The 27,393-nt window shown below is 36.3% G+C and overlaps 1 protein-coding gene across 3 annotated transcripts in view; it reads right to left on the bottom strand.

Annotated features, from left to right (window-relative positions):
* LOC121387988 (anillin-like) overlaps window positions 1-27,339 on the bottom strand; it is a 32,533-nt gene extending 5,194 nt beyond the window's left edge. Inside the window, exons 1-18 of one of the 3 annotated variants that reach the window (XM_041519175.1) lie at window positions 27,223-27,339; window positions 23,069-23,231; window positions 22,508-22,642; window positions 20,149-20,305; window positions 17,705-18,551; window positions 12,410-12,886; window positions 9,887-9,989; window positions 6,807-7,792; window positions 6,240-6,325; window positions 5,406-5,559; window positions 4,164-4,302; window positions 3,198-3,353; window positions 2,588-2,760; window positions 2,345-2,420; window positions 1,688-1,797; window positions 1,164-1,250; window positions 870-977; window positions 261-433 (exon numbers count right to left, since the gene is read on the bottom strand). In XM_041519175.1, coding sequence (XP_041375109.1) covers window positions 261-433; window positions 870-977; window positions 1,164-1,250; window positions 1,688-1,797; window positions 2,345-2,420; window positions 2,588-2,760; window positions 3,198-3,353; window positions 4,164-4,302; window positions 5,406-5,559; window positions 6,240-6,325; window positions 6,807-7,792; window positions 9,887-9,989; window positions 12,410-12,886; window positions 17,705-18,551; window positions 20,149-20,305; window positions 22,508-22,642; window positions 23,069-23,231; window positions 27,223-27,240 — 4,148 coding nt within the window. In that variant the 5' untranslated portion in view covers window positions 27,241-27,339. The remainder of the gene's footprint in view (window positions 1-260; window positions 434-869; window positions 978-1,163; window positions 1,251-1,687; window positions 1,798-2,344; window positions 2,421-2,587; window positions 2,761-3,197; window positions 3,354-4,163; window positions 4,303-5,405; window positions 5,560-6,239; window positions 6,326-6,806; window positions 7,793-9,886; window positions 9,990-12,409; window positions 12,887-17,704; window positions 18,552-20,148; window positions 20,306-22,507; window positions 22,643-23,068; window positions 23,232-27,222) is intronic. The other 2 variants (XM_041519176.1, XM_041519177.1) reach the window with 2 other exon arrangements.
* Between the last annotated feature and the right edge of the window lie 54 nt (window positions 27,340-27,393).

Here is a 27,393-nt window from a genome sequence, read left to right as displayed (position 1 = left end):
CTAGTTGTATACTAAATCTATAAACATTGATTTTTAAACAAAATTAAGAAATTTACTTACCTGTAAATTTAGCTTTTACATGATTATATAATTTGTATTTTAATGTCATCAAATTCAAATACTTACCTTTGTTTGACACCCACAATAATTATATTTTTCATACTGGGAGTTTGTTAAACATTAATTCACTCATTCCTATTCAATGCTGGTGGGTTATTTTTATGAAAACAACATCAGTAATGATTAGTTGATCCACTCACTTCATTGTGGTCAGTGTGTTGTACGTCTTGGAAACCAGCGTGTCTCGTTCACCCCGTCTCGGCTGTCTGACAGTCACCACCTCAAATGTGTTCGGTCGAGCACAGATATCTCGTGGAATCAAGCCAACCTTCTCAGTGATACAGCGCTTTAAATCTATGAAGCCTATCGGATCCTGTGGAATAATGGAATTTAATTACTTGGTATGTAAGATGGATAAAAATTTCACAACTTACCAACAATAAAGATTGGAGAGAAAAAATACTTTATCCAACAAAAGATGTGAACACATTTTAATGATGGTTATATGGTGTCGGACATAAGGTTACGGATCAAGGATGTACACCAAAGCCTGGAATTACAGCACTGCTATCTAGAATTCTGTTTACATACCGCTTACACAACTTCAAATTGACACAAACCACCACTCATTTACATGGGGAATCACCATATACTAAAATTAAAACTTGCTACAGATTAGTAGCAAGATGTCTTTTATACACCTTTTCACACAGGATACTACATATCAGCCTTTTGATATATGCATGTTGTGGAGAACTGGCTGGAATAAGAAAAACTCATTGAGTTCCTAAATAAACTTTTTTTTTTACCTTCTTGTTTTCATCATCGGGGTACTTCCAAAAGCAGAGTTTGTTTCTGGCCAAAACCACCCAGCGTCTGTGCCATGCACCCAGACCACTGACATCTTCAAACATTGTCTGAAAAATTAAAAACCAGCATAACAATAATTGTACTCCTGTCAGTCTATCTCTATGTCTCTCTGTCTGTCTGTCTGTCTGTCTGTCTCTCTCTCTCTGGTTATGTTTTTGCTTTTTTAAAACCCAGGTATATGTAAAACCACACTCTTTAGGTATGAAAATCCCAAATTTACTTGTGCTACTAACCAAAAATCCTCTTTCTTCAACATTAGCCTCCATGAGGCACTTGAGTCTCATGTATATGGTACCATGAAGTGGAGAAAGATATGGCAGCTGTAAGTAAATCAACAAAAAGTTAAATGTTATGCTTCATTAACAGTTACAAAAATATTCATTATCCTATAAAAATAAAGGAATAACAATACATATATTATATTATAGTGGGGTTTTTTTTTAATTCAGTAAAGTCAACTTTTTTTCCTAAATACTGTATGCTGAAAACACTTGGCAGATATGCAGTAATACAAATGTTTGAAGTTGGACATTTACAACTAACCTCAGGAAAAGATGCCATATGATAAATAAATTAACTTATCACAAGTCTGTTAGACACAAACATATTACACATGGGTAGAGTAAATGCACATCAGTAATATCAATAACTTATCTTTTGATGATGTTCTCTAGAAAAATCTTTTACAGATCACTGATGATAAAACAAGTGAACCCATGATGAAAACAAGTGAACCCATGATGAAAACCAAACTGACCCTGTCCAGATTGAAGCACGTCTTGTCAAGTGCCTTCATGTCAAGTGGTACTGTTGTGATCAGACTGAAACTGGTTGTTCTTACTGCATTTGGTCCACCAGGACTTTGAACTGAAAACAAGATTTGCGATACCGATATAACTCTGATTGTCTCTGATAAGGCATACTTTATAGTTTGTGTACACAAAAATGATATTTCAGTTGTCTTTAGACGCATAAAATAGCATTTATTCAACCTATCTGCATAGAAAGTGATTGGTACAGATTATAGATACCTGGAATTTGTCCCATAGAATAAAGTTACCTAGGACAGCAATTATGCTGACACTTTATTAGTGTAACAACTCTCTGGGCGACAGTGTAATGATACAAAATGGCAGAAAAATACCTAGGAAAGTTTCATGTTTACAATGTTTAGTGCAACATGAATAAAATTATATTGATAGGTATATTAATGTCATACTTGTTAGTGAAATCAAATCAAAAGAAGTGTCTTGTATTATCTATTTCTTTTGATTTCATACAATCAGTGTAGGATTTTTTTTTTTTTTTTTTAATTCAATGGCTATCGGGCTCATCCAAAGTAATTACTTGGTGGTCCAAGTCTGAAAAACTGGCATTGGGCCACCATATTCTAAAATCCCTGCAGTTACTGTACCTGAGACACCATAACCTCGTTGCTTTTTGGGAGTTTTCTTCTTCTTTTCTTTTCCAGAGTTCTCTTTAGAAACAGACTGAAATATAAACAAATGTGATGTACAGACAGCACTAGTTAAACAAAAAGCTGTGCAGTTTCTCAAATTAGTATTAGACAAGTTGTAAAAAAATTTTTTTTTTAAATGGACATCATAAAACAATTTGGATCTGTTTTAAATTAGATCAATTGTAATATGTGCCTCACCATCCCGTAAATGTCGATAGTGATCCTGAAGTTTGCCGTGATGCCGTTCAGCTTGATGAGATTGGGGAAATCGAGACTGCCTCGCATCATGGGGTCATGTGTGGACAGCATCTGTGTGCAGATCACCTGGGCGTTGTTCCGTATCAGCAGGATGAAGTAGTACACCATGTTATCTGAAACAGTTGTTAACACAATATTAAACACATGAAGGAACTACATTTTCACTCCCAATTTTGGGGGTGTTGTTTGATTGATACAAAGCATTTCTAAAGACTATTAATAGTGCCAATTATCAGGATTGGTTTGTCACCAACTCTAAGATTCTTCTTTTTTTTTAAAGCCCTTCAGTAAAGGTTTGAGTTATTTTCTATATTTGTCGCTGGTATGCAAAGGTATTTTTCAAGACAAGAAAAAAAATAGCAGCTAAACTGCCCATAAATAAAATATCTGAAACACAGCCTCTTTTAAGACAAATATGCACAGACACGAATATTATAAACTGAAAAATGTTTACTTACTGTTTTAGGATGCATCATGTAACATATTATTGTATTTAATAATTATTAGATTTAAGTGTGTGTGTTTGACGTATTAAATAAGTACTAATCACCTTGACCAGTGCCAATCTTAGTGACAAAGTCCTTCTTAAGAGGGAGCCTGATGTCACTAATTGTGAGTGAACCTTTAGGACCAGGGCCAGCTGGATCCAAATTCCTTGTATCCTTGAGGCGGGAGATCTCAAGTAGATACGACTGTCTCTTCTGACCTGAATTAAAAACACAGCTTTAAACATGTCCCAACTGGGTGTTCAAATAACTTTTGTAATGGTCCCAAAACCTTTTCACAAACATAGTACTTGAAGATATATATTCATTAATAAAACATACAATTTTATTAATAAACACTACTGTACAGCAGAACCACATTAGAATATATTAAAATTACTTTTTCAATATTTCTGAAGGTTCAATTGATGTATAACATTAAGAAGGTAAGCAATACTGTGCACAGATGGTCCTTATATTTTTAATGTTCCTTAGTACCAAAGAACCAGTGTACTGTCAAGCATTAAAAACTGATCCACTGAAAAAGCTGTGATCAGTTGTGAACATACATATGATGGTGGAACTGAGGACAAAACAACTCCAGCCACTTGGTTTTGGCAATGAGAAAATAGATGGTGCTACCACACAAGCTTTTTTTGTGTTTTGTTTTTACCAATTACCAAGATATGTTTTATATGCACTTTGTTACACAGGAGAGTACACACACCACAGCCTTTGAAATACCAGCCATGGGACACCAGTTGAAACTATATCCATAGAGGGAAGCATACCACCACCAAGCTACATCGTGCTCTTCAGGTTACAGGAATAAAATGGAATGGGGAAACCAATATATTCAGAAAACGCTGTAAGGTCTTGAAATGTAACACATTACTTTGAGCTTCTTTTTTTGTTGTTGTTTTTTATACTATTGAAAAACAACAACAGGAACATGATTTTTTAAAAGGTAATTCTAAATTCTGAAATACTGAATTTAATCAATTATATGAATATGGATCCAATATACTTACAGGCAATAAGAAGCAAGCGGTTACACTCCACCTGTTCTGCAGAGCCTGCGAAGTACGAGTTACTGGCACAGCACTGGTTAAGTGCATTGCTTGTCTGACAGATGACACTTTGTTCCTGCTTCACCAACTCCTGTAGTTCCTGTCCAACAAAGGTAAACAATTACTTAAAGTGACAGACCCAAAGTTTTTAAACATGACAGCCTGTTGTCACTATTAGTGCCAGTTTTGACAATTCAAGTCAGATATTGATTAAATTTTATTGTTTAGATTATCCATTTTCGAACATTCTAAGTGTCTATGGTTATCCTGGTGTTTGTAATACCACAAAATGCATTGTTCACACTTCTAAAAACGCACATACTTCTGAGAAATAACTGTTAGGGAGATGAGCTCCAGTCTATTTTTCGAGGGTATTTCCCCGTTTTAGTTTTTCTCTACTCACCTTATTCAGATATATTACAGGTCTGTAGATTAACCAAACTTAGTGGCTATTTTCAGGGATTCAAAATGGGGTTGGTGACTAAGGTTTTTTCAATCAAATACAAATGAGCAGCGTAAATAAATACTAATAAAAAAATGTTTAAGTCAATGTTAAAATTATTCAGTCTGGTGTTTTTTAAACATAGTGACTTCTGCAAACCCATCCAGATTCAACCATAATAATGACCTAAGCAGTAAAATGCTCAAGGCACATATGATTATAATTTTTTGTCTTCTCATGCTACATCTTATACTAATGCACAATACAAGCACAAATATAATTTTAATACATTGGGGTTTACGTTATCAATGGCTATCACCAACTGCATGTGTGCTAGTCACATCTCATCATTACTTTTAGCACAAAATGGCTATCCATAAATTCTGACACATTGTCATCAGAGAAAACATGTTACATTTTTTCAGTAACAACAAGGGATCTTTTATATGCACTTTCCCAGACAGAAAATCACATACAACGGCCTTTGACTAGTCGTGGTGCACTGGTTGGAATGAGAACAAATCCAGTCAGTTGAATGGATCCACCAAGATGGTTCGATCCCGTAATGCAAGCACTCAACCAACCGAGCTAAATCCTGCCCAGATATTGAAGACTGGCACATTGATCAAAGGAAAAAGACAAAACGCTGATGATCTATTCTAAACATAGATTAAATAAAATAAAGATTAAAGATGATTATACATCTTACTCTTTTTTTCTTCGCCGTTTCACTCAAATTAGTTTTTTTCATTTCTTTTTACCTGTATTCTAAGTACCTGAATTCGTTCATGCAGTGATTTTCTTTGTTCTTCTGGAGGGTAAGAGGTCGGCATTGGGATGTTTTCCTCTTTCACATCCATGTGAGTGTAGTCACTGTTCCTCACTATCGACATCTTAGCGTCTGGGCGGTCAAATCTTTAGAAAAATTGTGTCAGCATTATTAGTAAAGCAGTTTAACTTTTGGGGGAATATAATAATTTCAATAACAAACTAGAATAGGACAATGCAGACACATCCTACCCTAATTAAATTTTTTTTTAAAGTGGAATAATTGTGGTAAACAATAAAATGTTTGTAGGTCTTGAATTATAAAACTGAACTATGTATCAAACTCCCAACTGTTATCTTGACTGCATTGTCTGGTGTTTCAAAAATTTCTATGATTTAGTGACATTGCTTTTCTGTACATAATAGTTTTTCGCCAGAACATAAAATCAAATTACTGAAAAATTATTCAAGCTTTGCTTCTCAAAATACAAATCTCAAGACTACAAAACGTAAGAAAAAACTACACAAAAGCCACAAAGCAGGGTTCGAAATTCACCAAAAAATATAGTAGCCCCAAAATATAATAATGCATGTTACTGTTAGCAAATTATGGTAAGTGAACCACGAGTATGATTTTAATGTGGAATACAAATATTAATAGTGGCTTATGTGTTGTATCTCTAAAGAAGATAATATTATTTGGGCAACTAACAACATTATTTTTTAATATTTAAGTCGCCCAAACAGGACATTGGTCGCGTTTGGTGACCTGGCCACAGGCCATTTCGAGCCCTGCAAAGTATTACTGTACACGGCTGTATACCTACTTTTTCGACCTGTACATGCTGATGCTGTAGATGAGAGGACTGGTGACATTAGTTTTCGAAGCCTCGTTCCTCTGCTGTCCATGTCTCTAGAGGAACATAAAATAAATGAGGATCAGTGTATTAAATATTGCTTATATTAGTTGTATCTAACTGAAATCTTTGATCCTTTAACACATTAAAAACCAATGCCATATTTCAGAATGAAATCTTAGTTTACACACTGCACTGAGGATGTATGGCCTTCAATTATATCTACTTCATATTAATAACTGGCACCATATTTCAGTTTCAAAATTATGTTGTTTAGAAACCACATTCAGTCTAGGTATGTTTTTTTTAATTGACATTAAGGATTTTTAAAGAACAGGCCCAAAATGCAAAGTGCATTTTTAAAATTATATTTTATCTCATCTAACAGACAAACAATACTTTTAAATTACTTAAAATTTTATTTAATCAGTACCAAATGATTATTTGACATCAGCACACATTCTATATCAATACACTAATCCGATATCTGTTACTTTTGTATTTAGACTAGTACTTAACAGACCGAACTTCACTTACCGGTGCTGGCACCGGAAGTCCATCATCATCTTCATCATCATCACCCATCTCCTCATCCATGGCTTCATCGAGCAGGTCATTGATGTCGTTGCGGTCATCCTCCTGGTACGTGTCGTTAAACTTGCGTTGGTCTCTCACTCGGTAACAGCCCTCGCTCACGCTTTCACTCTCTGTACTGGTCAGACTGCTGGAACTCTCCTGGGCACCAGCACCACCATATTGAGGTGGCACCATCCTTCTGGAATAGAGTTCATGGGCCGGTTGGCGGGGCTCATCAAAGCTGTCAAAACTTGTGTCCAAAACCTGATTCTGCTCAGTGTCTGGCCGATTAGGGATGATGCTTTCACGTCGCACGGAAGCAGGAACAAATGCGCTCAGACTGACGTCATCACCATCATCTTCATCTAAAATCTGCTGCGGAACATTCGGCATCGCCCGTCGCTGTGGTCGGTCAGACTCGCTCTCATCCATTTCTGTCTCGTCAAAGGATTCCTGAGACTCATCCCTAGATGGAGCATCTGTGGTGTCGTCCCTCGACGAAGGAGCATTATCTGATGTGTCGTTGTCATCAGTGCTGTCAAAACTGTCCTCAAATTGAACTCTTCGCTGGATGACAGGCGCTTGACTCTGCTCTTGTGATCTTTGTGACAAGGTCAGTTGATTCTGTTGTTGGGGAAATTCGTCCTTTTTGGCTATGATTCTATAGATGCTGTTGGATCGGGACTTCTGACAGCTAGCTGGTGTAGGCAGTGGAGGCTTGGCAGAGTACATGCTTGAGCTATCGACTTGAGGCACAGCATGTGAAATCGCAGACTGTTGAGACTTTTTCTCCGAGTTGGGTAGTTTTGGGGCTGGAGGGGGAGTCTGGCCATTTGTTCCTGCCTGTTGCTGGTTGTAGGACCGGCCACCCTTCTTAAAATTGAAGCTTGCACTAGGACTATCATCTGAAACGTCAAATCCCATGGCAGCTAGCTTGCGATCAAAATCTAGATTAGGTTAAAATGGGGAAAGAAAAAAAAAAAAACTTTCGCCAAATGGATTCCCAAAACATTTTTTTTAAACCATCAACTCTGCATTCCCAAGCTACACTTCACAACACAATAAAACTAATACAAAGTTTTATTAAAATTTGAAAACGCAGAAAGCTGGCTATAATCAACAACCTTAAAAAAAAAAAAAAAATCCCAAATTTCAAACTAACTTTTTACCAATGTACATAAATTAGAAATACAAAAATTAACCAATGGGCCACATAAATTGATACTGCAAGCAAGAAATTATAAATGAAGACAATTTCTTAGGACTTTACAAGGCACAAAATAGCCACATGTGAAAAGCAAAAAACAGTCCATTTTCAGACTTAGCTGGCGAAATAAAAATTCACTTGATACCTATCCCACCAAAACTGCAGGTCATTTTTCACACCATCCCAAACCGTTTCCTCATTCTATGCTGTCCTATTTTCAGCAGGTTATATTTTTTATTAGCAGGACATGCGTCCTATATTAAAAAATTAATAACAGCAGACAATATTTGACTTGCTATTTTGAGCCCTGCATTAGTCTTAGATGAAAAAACTTTCCAACAGCTAACAAAACCAAAACCAACCATGGAGCCTAACTTGTTAATAGAAAGATGAGCTGAGTTTTGAAGTCAAAAAAATAATAATCTAATTTAACGTACCCTATATATTTATTGTTAGCATCTAGCCAGAGCCCAAATTTTGTATGCACATTCCTCCGATGTACTACACGAGTGTGCGAGTTTGAGAAGAGTCCGGCAGCCCGAGACTTGCAAAAATCATATAGGACTATCTAGCTTGGCTAGCATACGAGTCCAGATGGCTTGTAAAAATTATTTCTACAAATTACATTGATTCTTCGAAATGACACAGTCAACATATATCACAAAATCCTGGGAAACCTGTCTTTGAATAGCAATGTTTTCCATGGTTTAATGCAAAACATTTAGTGTATCTTCTGTTCGCTGGGTTGGTAACGGGCTCTAAAGATTTGCAAACAGGGGGTCCTTGTGACACTTAATTTTTTAACCAAAATCGCACACTGTACATGTATGCAGTCCTCGAAATATACTGCGGCAATTGGCAATGCCGTCGCAAAAGCTATCGTAAATTGATTTCCGACAGCATTTCATTGCCGTCGCAAATATGAGAGTGGTGAAAAGTCTGTAGGCAATTTTTTCTCAACTCTGTCCAATTACTGATCCAAGAAAAAGCATTTATAATCTAGTGTGGCCCATTTTTTCCCTCAATTAATATAAATCTTGTTTATTCCGGTATAGAAGTGTACTAAAGTAAAGATAAGATGTCATCTTTCAGCATATTATTACTGCCGTGGATCATAGATGAATAATTTTGACAGTGTTAATCTTTTCTTTAAAATTGCCGTCGTAGTGCTGATGCAAAATTGTTTTTGCGACAGCATTTAACTGCCGTAGCAAACTTGTCCAAATATCAAGGGCTGTGTATGCCAGAAAGGTTATCTTAGCACTACGATATAAAACCTTTGAAGGTATTGCAAGTGTAGTAGGGACATCACAACTAAAGACAGTTTTAAGATATCGTAGTGTTAAGTCAAACCTTTTCTGGCATACATGTAGTACATAAGAGGAATGTTTATTAATGTTAAATACAAGTGATGAGTAATAATAACACTAATTTACACATGTATCCAGGCATCGAAATAAGCATTGTGTCTGGTAACCCATTTACAGGTTACCACAAAATATAGCCTTGTAACCTATAGGTTACCACAACTATATAGACCGTTTTCCGGTACTTCTACGTTTAAATTAAATGTTCTTGCAAACTACTCGGCACACATCTAGTTGACGCTGCTAAAACGCGGACGTTCTGAAACTGTATCGGAAACGCGGAAGTCCGGAACGCATTGCCTGATTCACGTTCGGAAACGAAACTACTGTTCGTTGAAATTTTTGTCGAGAACGAAACACCGTTCTCGACTTTTCTTACATGTGGTAAACTCTCGGTAACCTGAACGACCGTTCTCGACTTATTTCGATGCCTGTGTATCTATTTCAGAATAAAATAAGGTATTTACCCTCTCTTGCTATAGCCCGGATGGCATCTCTCTTGTTAGGAGTATGACTTCCGGCATTTGACGCCGATTTTACTTGTTCAACACACACAGCACTTGCATTCTCCTGTAGGAAAAGCAAACAGTAAAATAATTACTAGTAACATTATCACAGCATTAAACCAACAAATGATTTTGAATAAAACTGAAAAACAATTCTCTGTCCTGTCATTACAAATAACCATGTCGCTGTAGGTGACTGTAATGAATGAATGTTTAATAGCACCCCGCCTATTTTAATGTATACGTAGCCTGTTACTTTCAAAGATAATATACATATACAGAACTTCACATACGCTGTTTTCGCTTCCTATTTATCGCACAAGTTTATTTTGCGCAAGAATATATACAAGACCACGTATCGGTCAAGGCGAGTGATCATTCCTGCTCTCCTCCAAACTCACCTGGAAAGTTTAAGAAGAGTACCAAATTGATCGCCTTGCAATAAAACTGCATATGAAATTTCAAGTGACTGCTTGTCCAGCATCATTTCAAGAGTGATTTTCAGCTTGCCTGATTTTTTTCATGGCAGACTGAATATATTATCTAGTAAACTTTGCAAGGTCTTAAATGTAGGGGGTTCTTATGAGTTCTTATCCTGCAACCACTGTTTCTATTGACAGAATATGAAGACGGATAAAGCAAAGTCATACTACTAGCAGGATATGACTTTTGACGTCACTTATGCGACATCACACGCATAAGCCTACATTTACAAAATTGCTCATGTGACCTGTAGGTCATCATACAATGTGGCTGAAATAACAGGAATAATAGCTTTTCCCCATAATTTTTATGGTCTGTAGGATAAAGATAATAACTAGTTAATAACATCAGATATCTGCTTTATCCTGTTCAAGCCGAACATGAAATTCGGCAGACCCTCGCGGAATTTCCCATTCTTACCGACACAGGATTAAAAGCAGATATCCGACATAATTAAAGGAGAGGACAATTAAGGCATTTGGCCTGGTATGCATATTCAACGATATATAATGCACATTATTGCTTAATATCAACACTTTTAATCGTATAGTTAATTAATAAAACGGTTAAATGTGACAGCTATTATATATAACGGGCGCAGCCATTTTGTACCATCTCAGTGAGTATGCCCTCTGGCGAGCTGGTGGTTATGTAATACTTAATGCGTCACGTCAGGAATGAGCCTTAGAACTAGAGAAACACAATCTACCTGGTTTTTGCGGGATGATAAACAGTCATACATTGCAAAACAGTCATACATTGCAATGTTCTGTAATAATACACATCCCAGTAAGCCAGCAATAAGTATATCCAGCACTATATATATTATTTTTCAATACAAAATAAAATACCATTGTCAAAGTGGCTACACAACAAGTCGAAACAATTAACAATGTTTTGCCCATGCATTAACCTACGTACTGAAATAATACACGGAGTGTTTTCTTAGTTAATTGGTCTATGCTGTTAGTTGCTTCTACCTGTGATTCCTGATTGGCAGGTGTGTATTTGACTGGTAAGCAGACTAGCCAATTAATTGATGCTGTCTAGACACAAAAATACATACCGGTATTGTGGAATATTACCTGTCGCCCCTAAAATTGTAATGGACATGGTTTATTACTGTAAATAGTTCTGTAAAACTATTGATTAAGTAGACTTTTCCATCTAAAACCACAGAAATGACCAATTACGTAGTTCCAAAGAAAAGAAAATTATCACTTGGGTATCGTGGGTTGTCGTTTTTGCTCCAACGTAGCATATCAATAGGCGTAATAGTGTACATTATTCCTTTGGATTATTAAACAGAGAAAAATACTATAACCCCATTTTGTTCCGTTAATGCAACTTGAAATATATTTAGTTAAACAGTTTATTATATTATTACGTCATTTATGCTGTTTTACAAGTCAGGTTGATCAAAGAGAAGTGCCTTGTCAAAAATTACTGCTTTAGTTTACACTGTACATACAGGAGATGGTCAGGAGCTGATGTCACTTCACCCCAAGCTATCCCACCGGACGTCACAAAAACGAAACAAAATGGCTGCCCCCAGTTAGCAGGAATAATCATGGTTTTTTATTAACTCTAAAATTACGCTTTTTTCATTTGCTAAAGTGTCAGTATGTGTTGGTGGTCCGGGTATGCATCTTTCCAACACATACGGCTCTTGTTTGAGTTGACCCTACCTTTAACTAGTTATTCGCTATTTAATAACAAGAACAGTTTACAGGGAGGCTAAAAGCCTGAATGAATAAAAAACAAGCTACACAATATTCAACCCATGAAAACAGAACTTGATCTGTGACTCTACATAATAAAGCTATACAAAACATTTCAGCTCAATATCTCGAGGCATTTTCAAAAACAAGTTCAGAAAAAACTTGTGGGACAGAATGGACAGATAGAGACCAAAACCAATAGACAAACTACAGGTTAAACCCTGTATAATATTGTTTGTGACTTGGTGTAACCTCACGGTCTGTTGTAACATCTACTTACGGCAGCTGGTCCAGGCTTGTCTGTGGAGGACTCTTCCTTGAGGATACCGTTCTTCCACCTGTTCTGAATGCACCGAAGCTCGGCCATGCGCTCCTGGCGGATCTTGTTCTCTATCTCTTTACTCTTGCTGCTGCTGTGAGTCTGTTCCATCAGCCGCTGGTGTACAGTCTTCATCGAGTTGCTCGCGTTGCTAGGAGACAGGGGCATCGTCTTTGCTGGGGACTTGGGTGGGACAGCCTGTGGAGATTTCGGCCCAGGAGACTGACCCGATTTCATCTGCTGAATTTGCTCACTTATGCTTTCCTTGAAGCTTTTCGTTGGAGTCAGAGGTTTACTTGGGGTGGCAATCTTGCTGGGTACTGCAGCTTTTGGTACGGAAGGTGATCTGGGTACCTGCTGGGCAGGGGGTTTATCTGGTATCTGTTTGGAAGGGGACACTATCACTAATGAAGGATCCACCTTTTTGATGTGGCACACCTGTAAATAAGCAAATAACATTTAGCCAATTAAGTCTATGGGAATTCGATTATAACATGAGATTATGAATCTTTATCTTACACTTAGTTAACAATCATTATTGGATACACTGCTTTTTAAAACTGGATTCATACTATATTTGCCCATATTTGGTCCACAGTTCAATTTATTCACGATAAGTAAGGCCCTGCTACACGATACGAGTGACTCGTACGAGTCACTCGGATTGCAACGCCAACAAGCATATCGTAACGTGTGGCATGTCATACGACTGAATCGGCCCGAGTCACTCGTACGAGTCGAAGTTTAGAACTTGTTCTATTTTTATACGATTGAATCGGACGTTTGGGGACGTTGACCAATCAGATCGTGGCGCAGATAACGTTGACGTTCTGAGTGTAATGGCGGAAAACTCTGTTTGCTTGTCGTCGGTACAGACCCAACAGCTCATAGAGTTGTATCAGTGGCACAACTCTTTGTTGGGTGTGTCCAGTCATTTATATAAATACAGAGACGTTACGACAGCCGCCTTCTTATCAATACACAACATTGTTTACCATGGTTACAGGAAGGATATTTTTTCAATGACGTCACGTTCCATACGATTGACAAGTACCATGTGGCAACACGTCTGATTGACTCCTGCCAGTGACTCGTATCGTGTAGCAGGCTCTTTAGTAGTAGTACAAGTACACCAGTTATCATACATACAATTTTACAAACTATTTCAAGAGCAAGACACTTTATTTTTAATGGTCATTTGTAAAATATTGTAAATATAAAAGTATATCTTGACTAGAAAACAAAAATTGCATTTTTACCATGTCATGTTAGCGTGTTGGGTCTGGGATATTTGGGTAATGTGTCCCCAGGATTTGAGTTCAGAGGGTAGGAAAAATAATTTGGGGGCGACAATGATAAGGGGTCTGGGGATAGTCTTTCTCGTATTTTTTTTCTCCAATTCAGTTGTCTTTAGATGCATTCTGGAGTATATAATATGGTTGTCATGTACACATTATAGTAGTCTAAAAGAAAGATATATGTCAAGACATATTTCTGTAATGTTTATTATTATTTTTATGTCAAATCTTTGATGAGAAGTTGGGGTTTTTCAGTTTTTTTAAAGTATGGAATAACTCGAATAAACACAAATACATAATGCAGTGTTCTCGCTGGGTGAAAATTAAAGGAGGGTGGCCGCACGGCACCCCCCCCAAAAAAAATAACGGGGTGGGGGGAGCTTGCTTACCATATTGTTGTGTTGGCAGACTTTGTGGGAAGACATACTCCTTATTTTGACTACAAAAAAGTGCATAAACGTTTATACGAAATACAAGCATACTCATCTTTTAATTGAACCAAACATGTTGTCAGTCATTCACGGGCAATTCCAGTTTTGCTGAACCGATCAAAGTTTTAATATTATTATTTTAATAAAAATTTCAAAATATACGAAAAACAATAAAGATGTTTGTAAAGTGATCCCCTAATGTCGGATACATTTTTTGTTATTTCCATCTTCATCGAATGAATTGATCGCTGTGATAAAATATTATGGCCAGCTGATAAAAAGTAGTTTCATTTTTGTAAAGGCGGTGTATATATTATTTGGCACCCAAGATAAATGATTTTAATGATAAACACTACCACTTCCGTTGTTTTTATAAGCGGTGATATCCCCCCCCCCACCCCAAATGAAAAGTTTACAATATTTTATAAAGAACTGCTGAATAAACAGAATGAGAAATGACAGGAAGTAAAAATCACCAGTTACAACCAATTATATCTGCAATTAAGGACAAAATATTAGACGATAGTTAGTGGAAACAAAAGACAGAATGACCATTCTGATCACGTGACAAAGTTGGTGCCAAATAAGTGTGTGTGTGTGTGTTTGTGTTTAATCAGAGATTGCCGAATCCATAAAAAATTAAAATGTTTTCATTGTTCAAATAAAATATAACTTTTATTGTGTATTAAACATACAAATGGATACAGATATGAGACAAACTAGAGGCTGTTAAAAAATACTGTTAAATTACGTTACGGTAAATTTAATGTTTAGTCAGTTGATTTTTTTGTACACAACTCAGCTTATTTCCTTTGATGTCCAGTGTGCAGACTGATCATTGTGTTTTTTTATGTGTAGAAAAAAGTGTGCATTTGAAAATAGCGGAGATATGTGCTGGAAAATAAAGAGGGGCACAGAAAAATAAAGGAGGTTGGCAAAATGCAATAGCGGGGCGGGGCGGACCGCTCCGCTTAAATGGAGCAGCGAGAACACTGTAATATATAGGCCCACTGTTGATTATTTAACTTAACACATTTACATAAAAAGGTATCACCGATTTACCAAAAAAAGATAAGCAAGCACGGTAAGAAATCTGCGGGTTCAGTGCAAGATCTGAACAGCACCTATTGCCCATGCAAGCATGTCAGGTTTAAGGGAATCGAGCGCTGTGATTAGCCGAAATACTGTACAAGTAATTGGGATTACCAGCAAGGTGCGGAAATGTTTTTCTTGCCCACTGGACAGGGTTATCCAGCTTTTGCATGGTGCTAGAAAAATCTGTCTGACCCTAGGGCTAGATAAATCTGTCCGACCCGAGGGCTAGATAAATCTGTCCGACCCGGGGGCTAGACGATTTCTACATACGCGTGACGTCATAACTCATGTTTTACGACGATTGACGTTATAATTCATGGTTTTCAAAATTCTGTTTGCCATTTCATGTTGTATCATTGTTTTAAAAATATTTAAACAAATTAATATTTTCAATTTATTGGTTAAGTTGAACATTACATATTTATGTCGTTGCATAAGGTGGACTATATTTTTTCGCGTATGATTAAATGAGTTGGCAGGTGAAATGTATACGAATGGTTCTATAATAAACAGACCGTAGCTTACAAAATTAATGTTTTGTTACTGTAATTAAATGGGCAAGAAAAAGAATCAATCACCGTTGTGAGGTATAGATGAGGCAATTCCAACCCTCGGGACAAAATGTTTTTGTCCCTCGGGTTGGAATAGCCTCATCTATACCTCACAACGGTGATAGATTCTATTAATACATTACATGTACTTCTTTTTTTAAAAATTAAAATGAACCGCGGTTCGCAAATTGGAAAACGGTGCACCGAACCGCAGGGGACAATATTTCGAAATCTGAGGTAACCGGAAGTCGGTTCACGTGGTTTTTACCTAGGTAATCAATTGTTCGGTTACGTGAATTATATTTGCGTACCCCGTGGGTTACCTGATTGGTTACCTCAAAATTACGTTGAAATTATATTTTAAATACATAGTTTTCAGCTCAAACACAGTTAAAACAAATACAAAAGAAAACATTTTACCAAAAAAATATGTCTTGAATGCTTGCTAAAGTTAACAATATTATAAAAGAACTGAATATCAGCCCCAGAACTGAAACAAAATACAGGGGCATAACCAGACATATTTTTTTAGCATTTCGCATGCCAAAGGTCTGCCCGAGCCGGGGGGATTCGGGAGGTCTCCCCCTGTGAAAAATGTTTAAACTCAGAACCGCTGTAGATGCATTCTGAACCTTTTCGAAGGCATTTTTTTCTATCTTTTTTCGAGTCAATTTTAAGAGGATATTTTATAGAACAATTACATAAGCCTCGACCTATTCCCAGTTTATGTTTTTGTATTACTAACATGCGTACTGTGCGTAATGGGCACTACATCTTTGAAATAGATACATAATTATTTGAAGGGATTCCTTTTTTCGTTTTGCGCTGGTTACGCTACTTTCACATTATCGATGGTACTTCTATACTACAGTGACGTTCCAAATGTTTGTTTTTTAAAGCTCATTATGCGATGTTAGTATTTTTAAATTTTTGTGACACTGTTGGATTCCTGTTTACGTTAAAACTGTTTTTAACATATGTAAAATTATAGGCAATCCAATATTATGTCTACATATATTCCTTTAGAGATAAAATAGCAGCAGATACTTTAGCCGTCCCTAGATGTCCAAGCACATTTCTTTAAAACTTTTTTTAAAGTTTAGACTGGTTGCAAGTCACAACTGTTGCAATATAACGTTGTCTACTGGTTTGCTGCGCATCAAGTATCTAAAATTCAGCCTAAAACATTTGTCGGAATACTAGTAGTATGTCTGCGTGAATAAACTTCCTGTAATCGTGAAGTTTGCAAGTTTTAATTTCTGAACGTTTACAGGTCATGACATAACCAATTTGCGGTTCGCGTAAATTTAGTTTTGCGTAACCGACACGCGAACAGAATGGCGGTTCGCGTGAAAAATTGTGCCCTGGAACCGTGGGCTAAAAAAATTATCCCATCCTTACCTTTCAGATGATTTAAGAATACTTAAGTCAAACCTAACAAATTCCCAACTGGTGTACACAAAGAATTCACAAAGTCTACACTGCATTTAGAAATCCTTGAATGTAAACTCACATTTATAAGTATTACCAAATGAATGAATGAATGTTTAACACCCTGGCATGAAAAATACACCAGCTATTGGGTGTTAAAACTATGGCAAATGCAATTATTAATGAATGCATCTACTTTGTGAATTATAGTAGGTAATTGTGGGCCTCAGATATAAAAGTAAACAAAACTTTATCCTATGTAATGAAGTTTATTATTATATGTATTATCTTCCTTCACTGCAGTCAATAAAATTGACGGGGTGGGGTTTTTGGGGGGGTTTTTAAGAATAAAAATCACTATATACAGAAAAAACTTACGTTCCTTCAAGTATATAATATATACACATAACTATAAATTTGATTTAAATGCATGTATATTTCTCAATTTACCTGGTTGTTTGATGACATGTGTTCCCAGGCCGACATCCTTGCTATGACAGAGTATGCTGTGGGCTCTTCCTCAACAGGGGGCGCTGCCGTCTTCTCTTGCCACTTGGCCATTCTGGCCGACACGGGGAGCATGGCTGGGTCCACATCCCCAGTACTAGCCGGAGGAGCAGGAGCAGAAGGTGTGTTCTGAACTGGGGTACTCGGTACACACTCCCTCAATCTGGATTTGCTAACCGGAGTACACATTTGTCTTGGCGTGTGTGTCACCTTCTGAACAGAAGTTTGACTTTTGGGTGTCTGCGAGACCTTCTGTTCCCACGATGCCACTCGAGAAGACAAGGGTGTTTTGGGGGGTTCTGTGGTCGATTTGAAGGATTCCGTTTTCTTCGCCCATTTGGCAAACCGATCGGCCACTGGTTTCATGGTTGGTTCGTCGTCTGTCTGTTCGTCTGTAGTAGGTGATTCGTTCAAACCTCTTGAATTGACAGGGATCTGCTCGGTCAGTCTCCTGCCATCTTTTGTGGGAGAGCCTTTCACTGATGCAACGTACTGAAGAGGTCTTGCCACTTTGGCTGGAGATGGACTGCTAGGCTGCAAGGTTCCGAAAGTTAGCTGCGACTTCACTGGTGAGACTGAAGAATGAAATTTCGACACCGATACCGACCGACTGTTGTTGTTATTCATCGGAGGCTGGGGAGCATGGAACTTCTTTGGGGAATTTGGACCACAGCTCGTCTCCTGTTTAGGGCATGGTGGAGCTGGTGGCGGATAAGTCTTAGTCGACTTAAAGTTCGAGGCAGGCTGGGAGGTTGCGTGAGGTTTGCCTGAACTTGAATAATTTTCTTTCCTGATTCAAAACACAAAAGATATGTGAACAAATTCTTTGAAGTGTTATAACACAGGAACATTAAATACACAATTTAAAAAAGACCTCAGTGATTTACACCTGCTGAGATAGACTTAAGTTAATAGATTTTTAAAAAAACATAAAAAAAGAAACACTTTGTTGTCTTTAAACACTATAAATGGACTAAAATCGACAAAAAGAAGCATTTTCACCCAGTTGCACATTAGGGATTAGTGAATGTCTCATATAAAACATGTTAAACTTTTGTTTTTAGCAAGACTCGTTTCTTCAGAAGTTTAAGGTCGTTATTGACAAGAATTATGCAAGCAAATATCATCTCATTTAACCTTCTTTGGGGGTGGGATGTAAGTCAGTGGTAAAGTATTCGCTTGATGTGTGGCCAGTCTGGGATCGATCCCTGTCAGTGGGCCCATTGGGTTATTTCTCGTTCCAGCCAGTGCACAACGACTGGTATATCAGAGGCCATAGTATGTGCTCTCCTGTCTGTAGGATGGTGCATATAAAAGATCCCTTGCTACTAATGGAAAAAAGGTAGCAGGTTTTCTTTTTAAGACAATATGTTAAAATTACCAAATGTCTGACATCCAATAGCCAGTGATTAATAAATCAATGTGCTCTAGTGGTGTTGTTAAACAAAACTAACTTTTTTTCAACCTTCTCCGAGTTGGCATTAATTAATGTAGTTGAATCCTGTTCGCTTGGAACTCCATCGGTGCTCAAGAAAGTGTTCAACCCATCTGGTAGTTTGACCCAACCATTTGGTCAACAACATTGTGTAAGTGTAACTTGGGACTTTATTTTTGGTTCGAGCGGTGCAGTATATTTGACCCTTCCTAGTTCAACCCAACAAGATTCTACTGTATTTGTATGGGATGTGAGGGTGACCAGCCATCGAAATAACAATTGTGTCTGGTAACCCATTTACAGGTTACCACAAAATATAGCCTGGTAACCTATAGGTTACCACACCTATATGAAAGTTAGAATTGAATTCCTGTTACTACTACTTTTAACGCCCTTACATATGTGCCAGATGATTATTGTAGTCGACACTGCTAAAATGCGGTCCTTCTGAAATTGCATCTGTGCACGCGAACATCGGTACAAGAAACGAAATCCAGAAGTAAATTTATCTAGTGGGCACTGCTTAAACGCAGATTGCCGAAATTGCACAAGTGTGTACGAACATTAGTGCAATTTCGTATGAGAAAACAAATCGCGGAAGTAAATTTATCTAGTGGACGCTGCTTAAACGCAGAATGACTATAATTGCTTGCAGTTGCAAAAGTGCGTGTGAACATCGATGAAATTCCTTACGAGAACATGAAACGCGGAACTACGACATCAAGAATGCATTGCCTGGTTTATGTTCGGAAATGAAACTACACTTACATTAAAATTTTTGTCGAGAACAAAACCCTGTTTTCGACTTATTTCGATGTCTGGGTGACCACAGCTAGAACTTACCCTTTTACAATCTACTGTTTGGCAGCTTGGTTAATGGACATTTTATATGAAAGGCAGCCTCACTGGTATACTTGTATTGAAATAACAGATGATTATAAAACCAACATACTGAGTCGAGGTGTGATGACTAAAGTCATCTTCCCAGGTATTGATGTCCTGGGCAAGAGCTGCGAGGGCGAGTCGGCCCTTGCGAGGTTTTGGCGCTTCCATCTCCGTATCTAGAGTATAAGATTCCTTCGAAACTGACACTGCTTTGGAGTTATGCTCTGAAAATATGAGGTAGGCATTTAAAAAATAACTTGGCTATTTATAAATATATATCACAGTCAAAATATATAGGGCTAAAACCACCAGTTATTTGAAGCATTAACCTGTTTATCTTAAAGGTAGAGTAAACTTAAACAAGAGATTTTTGTGTTGGGAAAATGCATACCCGGACCACCAACACATACTGACACTTTAACAAATGAAAAAAGCATAATTTTAGAGTTAATAAAAAAAACCATGATTATTTCTGCTAACTGGGGGCAGCCATTTTGTTTCGTTTTTATTGACGTCCGATGGTATAGCTTGGGGCGAAGTGACGTCAGCTCCATCCATCTGCTCTAGGCACAGTGCAAACAAACGCTCTAATTTACGACAAGGTGCTTCGCTTTCATCAACCTGACTTGTAAAACAACATAAATGACTTGATAGTATAATAAACTATTTAACTAAATATATTTCAATTTGCATCAATAGAACCAAATGGAGTTCTAGTTTTTTGGGGGGTTTTAAATCCAAAGAAAGAAATGCATATTATTAGGCCTATTGGTATGCTATGTTCGAGCAAAAACGATCACTCACGATACCCCAAGTGATAATTTTCTTTTCTTTGGCACTACGTAATTGGTCAGTTTTTTTTATTTTAGATGGGAAAGTCTACTTAGTCAAGGGTTTTACAGAATTACTTACAGTAATAAAGCAGGATCGCCGATCGATTACAATTAGAGGGGTGTCCGTACGGTTAACACACAATACCGTATGATCTTAATAAAAGAGTCACGTCTTTACAGTGTCTGGGGACCGTCTAAATATACACCTGCCAATCTGGAACCACAGGTATAGGCCACAGAAAGAAAAGACCAATTAACTAAGAAAACACTCCGATTATTATTTCACTACGTAGGTTCATTTATGTACCAACCATAATAGTTATTTCAACACTTTAACAGTGGTGGTTTATTTTGTATTAAACATAATATATAATTGTTGCTGGCTTACTGGGATGACTATTATTACAGAATATTGCAAAGCATCTGCAAAAATCAGGTATGTTTTGTTTCTTCAGTTTTAAGACTAATTCCTGACGTGACACGTTAAGTATTACGTAACCATCAGCTCGCCAGAGGGCGTATTCACTGGGATTCATGATACAAAATGGCTGCGCCCGTTATACATAACAGCTGTCACATTTAACCGTTTTATTAATTAACTATACGATTATACTTGTTGCTATTAAGCAATAATGTGCATTATATATCGTTGAATATGCATACAAGGTCAAATGCCTTGATTGTCCCTTCCTTTAAGGAGACGAACGTAAAAAAAAAAAATATAAAAAATATCTATAAATTAATACCCAACAAAAATTTAGACATTGTCCCCACAGTCCCAATTTAAGGTCTGTTTTATAAATAAAATTGTCAAATACAAAATGTAAAATAAAACCATTCGTTATTTTGTTTCAATTGCCTGGCTAAAAAAAAAAAAAAAATTTACATTTTGGTGGACATTTTTAATTCACCAAACTGATATCTGAAACCCTACATGTACTTGAATGTACATATACTGATGTCCAAAAGAAACTTTACATACATTACAAAAATTGTCGCTAATTCAAAAGAACCAATTTACAAACAACCTTACAAACACTTTTACATTTATCATGAAAAAAAGAAAGAAACATTTTATTTAACGACGCACTCAACACATTTTATTTATGGGTATATAGCGTCAGACATATGGTTACGGACCACACAGATATTGAGCGGAACCCCGCTGTTGCCACTTCATGAGCTACTCTTTTCGATTAGCAGCAAGGGATCTTTTATATGCACCATCCCACAGACATGGTAGTACATACCACGGCCTTTGATATACCAGTCATGGTGCAACATTTATCATTAATGCATGGAACATTTTGTTCAGTATCACGTTGCGATTCGCTACAAACATTTTAAAGATAGCTACATCATTTTAAAACATTGAAAAGTAGTTCCTAATCAATTTTCAATTATTGCTAATCATGATTTTAAAAATAAAATGTTCCCTGAAATGCATTGTGCTGTTTAGATGTTAAACTTCCTGATACTTTCATATCCCTCCATACCGTTTGTTGGATTTCTATAATACAATTTCAAGGCTTGTGAAGTTTCTTTTGGATGTCAGTATATATATTTATATAGACTGCTTAAACAAGGCATTACCACTGTCTGAAGTGTCAGACCAGTGTGTCCTTTCACTAGCCAAAGCATGAAGACGAGATTTAACACTGCCAATAGCAGGGGTGTCAGGTTTTATTTGCTGCTCATAGTCACGGGTACACTGACGTTTTGGTGAATCTGTTAGATAAATGACAAATATATTAAAATACGCAAACACACACAAACCAGGGCTTACCCTGCCTATTAACAAATAAGCCAATTGTTAATTTTCATACAAAGTGGCTTAATTTTTTTAGTCTTTGGCAGATGAAATTTTCTTTAAATTAGCCACTTTTGATTAATTTTTAACAAAAACTCTTTGTATCAGAAAATTGGCTAAAACAAAAAAAATTCCATTGTGAGTCCTGACAAAGTCTATATATATATGAAATATAATCACTTAATAGACAAAAAAAGTGGTCTCATTTTTATTAAGTACCTTTTTATATATAGCACAGAATTTTCAAGATGATTCCATAATGGATTTTGTAAATATATACAAAATATATCATACTATGCATATTTTTGTTAATTCATATTTAAAAACAAGGAACAGTAAATTACCATCATTATCATCATTCTGTACAACACTGTCACTGGTTGCCGTAACGTTGGATGACAGATCCTCAGAAAGAGGAGTTCGCCGTTTCCGAGGAGCAGCCTCGGGTGTCTTGCCAAGCTTTTGATTTAGCATCTCGCGACGTTGCCTTGACCTCTCTATCAGTTGCTGGAACAAAGATGAAATCACACATTACACATAAACAGGGTAATGAACAGCTCTCAAAATAAGTTGCAAATGACGTTAGGTCTCATATTGGTTACATCCTGGTGTTTTTCCGTAGCAGATACTTCATTTGCAGTGCATGGTTTTCTCAGGTGACGAACCTTACAGTAACAACATTCAGACAAAATGTTTCTAATTACTGTCTATGCAAAAATTTCTGCAGGTAAAATAATTCACGATAGAGATTTTATTTTACATTTTTCCAACTATGTTAAATTAAAAAAAATAATACAATAATAATTTTTAATAAAATAAAAACTACCAAAATTTACCAAACTCCTTTTTTTATGTATTCACTCAGAAATTTTCGCCACCATGTGGCAGGTTCAGGATACTTGTGAACAATTTGACTGGTACCATCGCAAGGCTAGCTCTGGCACTCACCAAATTTACCAGTTGCGAATTTCAAAAACAATTGGCAAATTTTATTTTAATTTGGCAAAATAATTTCATGTAATAATTTATATTATGTTACAAAATAACTGGGTTTCTGCAATTTATTACGTTTAATCGATTTGGCAAAATTTTCGGCTGACCCAAAGCTAGGCCTGCATCACCTTCTATCAGTATTACTCATCATCCTCAACATGCCGTACGTTTGCGCACAAACATTGCAAAGATACGTACACTCTTGTCGGAAAAAAAAAAAAAAAAACTGCTCTGCTTTTGATTTATTGGCACCAATACTAGAAATTTATTATTTTATTTGTGAACATATTTGTGTATACAGTACATTTATTGTAGGTCTTAGGGTGCTAATTCTTATTGACATTTTAATAATATTAACATCCCGCATGATTTCATCTCATTGGGAATTAAGTAGGTTCTACTAAACATTCAAATACAATGAAATTTACTGACAGAAACAAAGGCTGTGGTATGTACTATCCTGTCTGTGGGATGGTGCATATAAAAGATCCCTTGCTGCTAATCAAAAAAGAGTAGTCTATGAAGTGGCGACAGCAGGTTTCCTCTCAACAGTGTGGTCCTTAACCATATGTCTGACGCCATATAACCGTAAATAGAATGTGCTGAGTGCGTCATTAAATACATTTCCCTCTCTTTTTTAATAAATTCTATAAAAAAGCAAAATGGCAGGCAGCAAAACCGTGCATGCATTTTGTCCTAGGAGATCTCAGCAAAGCTCAAATGCATGTAGGTGACACTGTTACAATTTAGTATGTAATGGGAGGGGATGGAATGGGGGGGGGGGGTGGTCACGTGTCTGCAGGCCTCTAACTTCAGATCATCTTGCTACAGAAATTGTGTACAAAAAATAATAAAGTAAATATCCTATAATGAATTTTTTTTTTTTACAAGGGCTCTATCTGAACAAAAAGTAGGGGCAATCTAATGTTTTCAACAATATGGTTTGGACTTTGCGATGTTCTACCCTATGTAAAAAAGACAGAAATATTTTATTTAACAACTCAATATATTTTAAAATAAGTACCCTATATTCTCTATAGAGTGAGTGTTCAATATTAATGGTATCCCGATATCCCGGGGATCCCAGAATTTAATTTTGGATACTATTACCAGACTTCAATAACCCTGTATCCCACCGGGATACCATATAATGTTGTTGGTTTTTTTTAATCCTGCGTTTTGATTTTTCACTGAAACAGTGAAAGTAGTCATTTACTGGTGAAGTTAAGTAACAGTATTTTGGAGCTCGTACCCAGTCTAATGCTATTCCAAAACCATATCTCCCCCAACTCGTACCCAGTCTAATGCTACATTGCAGCAATAGCGGCATAGCAATAGACTGGGAACCGCTAAGTCGCTATTGTTTTTGTTGGATCTTTCCTCCCTTCAAATTTTATTTGAGATATTGATTCCACATCTGCAGAAAATTGATACAGGTAGCTTTATCATTAGTAATGTCAGACACACTTATAGATTACTGCTAAATATTAATTTATGTAAGTATTACTCAAAACTAGATGCAGCCAATCTTTTTGCTTATTCCGTTTGATTGCGAATTTAACAAATTCCATGATTTCGATTGCAGCATAGCAATAAAGTGTGAATGAGAACAGTGTCATCCAAGTTTGTTATGTTATTTATGAATTTCATTTAAGTGGGATACTAAATTCTCAGGTGGGATACCAGATTTTGAAATATTAGTATCCAACTGAGATACTGCCCAAAATTTTAAATCTCCAACACTGACAGGGCACATTAAGTCAATACTTTTCTTAACATGCACGGCGAGTTGCTTCCCTCTACTTAACAAATTTAAAATGGCTGGGATATTTTTTAAGGTTGTCACTGAAGATTTATTTTGTTAATAATGATGCAAGTACTTCAATCGGGATTTTGTGAGTACATTACCGAGTAGTTTATACATTTTTGGTGTGTGTTGCACTATTTCAGTTGAGAAACGGTTGAAACATGCCACATGGTGCCACAATTTTGAATACAGGCTATATATATCGCCTACATCCCTGTTACGCATTCAGTTTTCTTGTGCACGTTTTTTTTCTTCACAATTCGTGAATATTTTCATTAACAAAGTTCATTAACAAAGTATTTTTAAAAAAAAAAAGCTTTACAAACCCTTAAATCCATTAATTTTGCTGTCATTTTGGTTTATTCCTTAAAATTATTATCGGGTCCACTTGACTCAGTTGAAATGGATGAATTAACGGAAAAATATCCGCCCGGTCCCCCCTTCCCCTAACCTAGTTCATCAAGATAAACGTCTCCGGCACGATATTTATTATTGTGATGTTTATTGCTGTGCCGTAACGTTTATCCATTGGATCGAATTTTCCATTTGCAATCACGATTTAATAAAATCAGGCATATGTGCTTTATTTAAGAGCCTCAACAAAAATATAAGTACAATACCTTGGTAACCTTTCCAGGATTAGATGTTTGAAGATGACACATTTAAACATTGAAAGCTATTTTTATCCTGGCACATCGAAAATGCGGAATGAAAATTTTGCGGAACGAGAATTATTCTTATCAAGTACACCCAAATTGCGGAACTGAATGGAATTGATTATTTTTATTTATTTTGTTATTTTTGTTTCTACATATGTGCTTTGTGTGGGTTGCATTATATGCATTGTTAATATATTATCACATTAAAGTTTTGGGGTGTATTATTCTTTTTTATTATTATTAAAAAAATAATGATTTTTAGTACAGGTCATTACTTATTTTAAGGCCTTCATTTATTTACTTTTTCCCAAATTATTATTTCCTTTAGTAATTGTTTTTAAATATTATTATTACGCTACATGTGTTTTTTTCTCTTTTTTTCTCTTCTTTTTTGTTTTAATTTCATTTCTTTTTTTTTAGCTATAATTACTGGTCATTAGTTATTTTAGGAGTTTTTTATTCAGTTAAATTTAATTGTTATTATTAATTTATTATCAAATTAATTGATTTTTAAAAAATATTATTCATTAATTAAGTTTTTTTATTTATTATATAAAAAGTGATATTCCATTAAATATCGTTAAACTCGTCGAGACGAATATAATAATAAAAATTAAACCGTTTTCAATCCATTAATTTTGCTGTCATTTTGGTAACTTTATGCAGGATTCCTTAAAATTATTATCGGGTCCACTTGACTCAGTTGAAATGGATGAATTAACGGAAAAATATCCGCCCGGTTCCCCCTTCCCCTAACTCCAACTCCAACTCCAAACCCAACCCCAACCCCAGCCCTAACCCCAACCCCTAACTAAAAATAATAATGGAGGGGACCGGGCGGATATCATACCAATAAGTATACCATACAATACACACAGTTCTTAAAATGTATTTATATTTTATCATGTTTATGTTACAACAGTGCACACCGCACGAAACTGCCAACTCAACTAAGTATATTTTGGTCAATATTTCATTAACAAAAATCTTTAAATTATAGGTTAGCAAAGCCAGTTGGTTTAATTGTTGTGCATTATACCTCGGTGTACGGATCCATTATCTTTGGCTGCTGTTCAACATAAATCGTGAATACTTTTCTTAAAACGCAAAATTTTCAAAATTCTAGCAATTTTAAAATTGGCGGTTGAAAGTCTCGCGTTTTCTCGTTCGGGTCATGAAACTGGAATCGGTTGCAACGAATCTAACAAAA

Source organism: Gigantopelta aegis, chromosome 14 (assembly GCF_016097555.1).
Source record: "Gigantopelta aegis isolate Gae_Host chromosome 14, Gae_host_genome, whole genome shotgun sequence".
NCBI classification, from domain to species: domain Eukaryota; kingdom Metazoa; phylum Mollusca; class Gastropoda; order Neomphalida; family Peltospiridae; genus Gigantopelta; species Gigantopelta aegis.
This window is presented reverse-complemented; position numbering and strand designations above follow the sequence as displayed.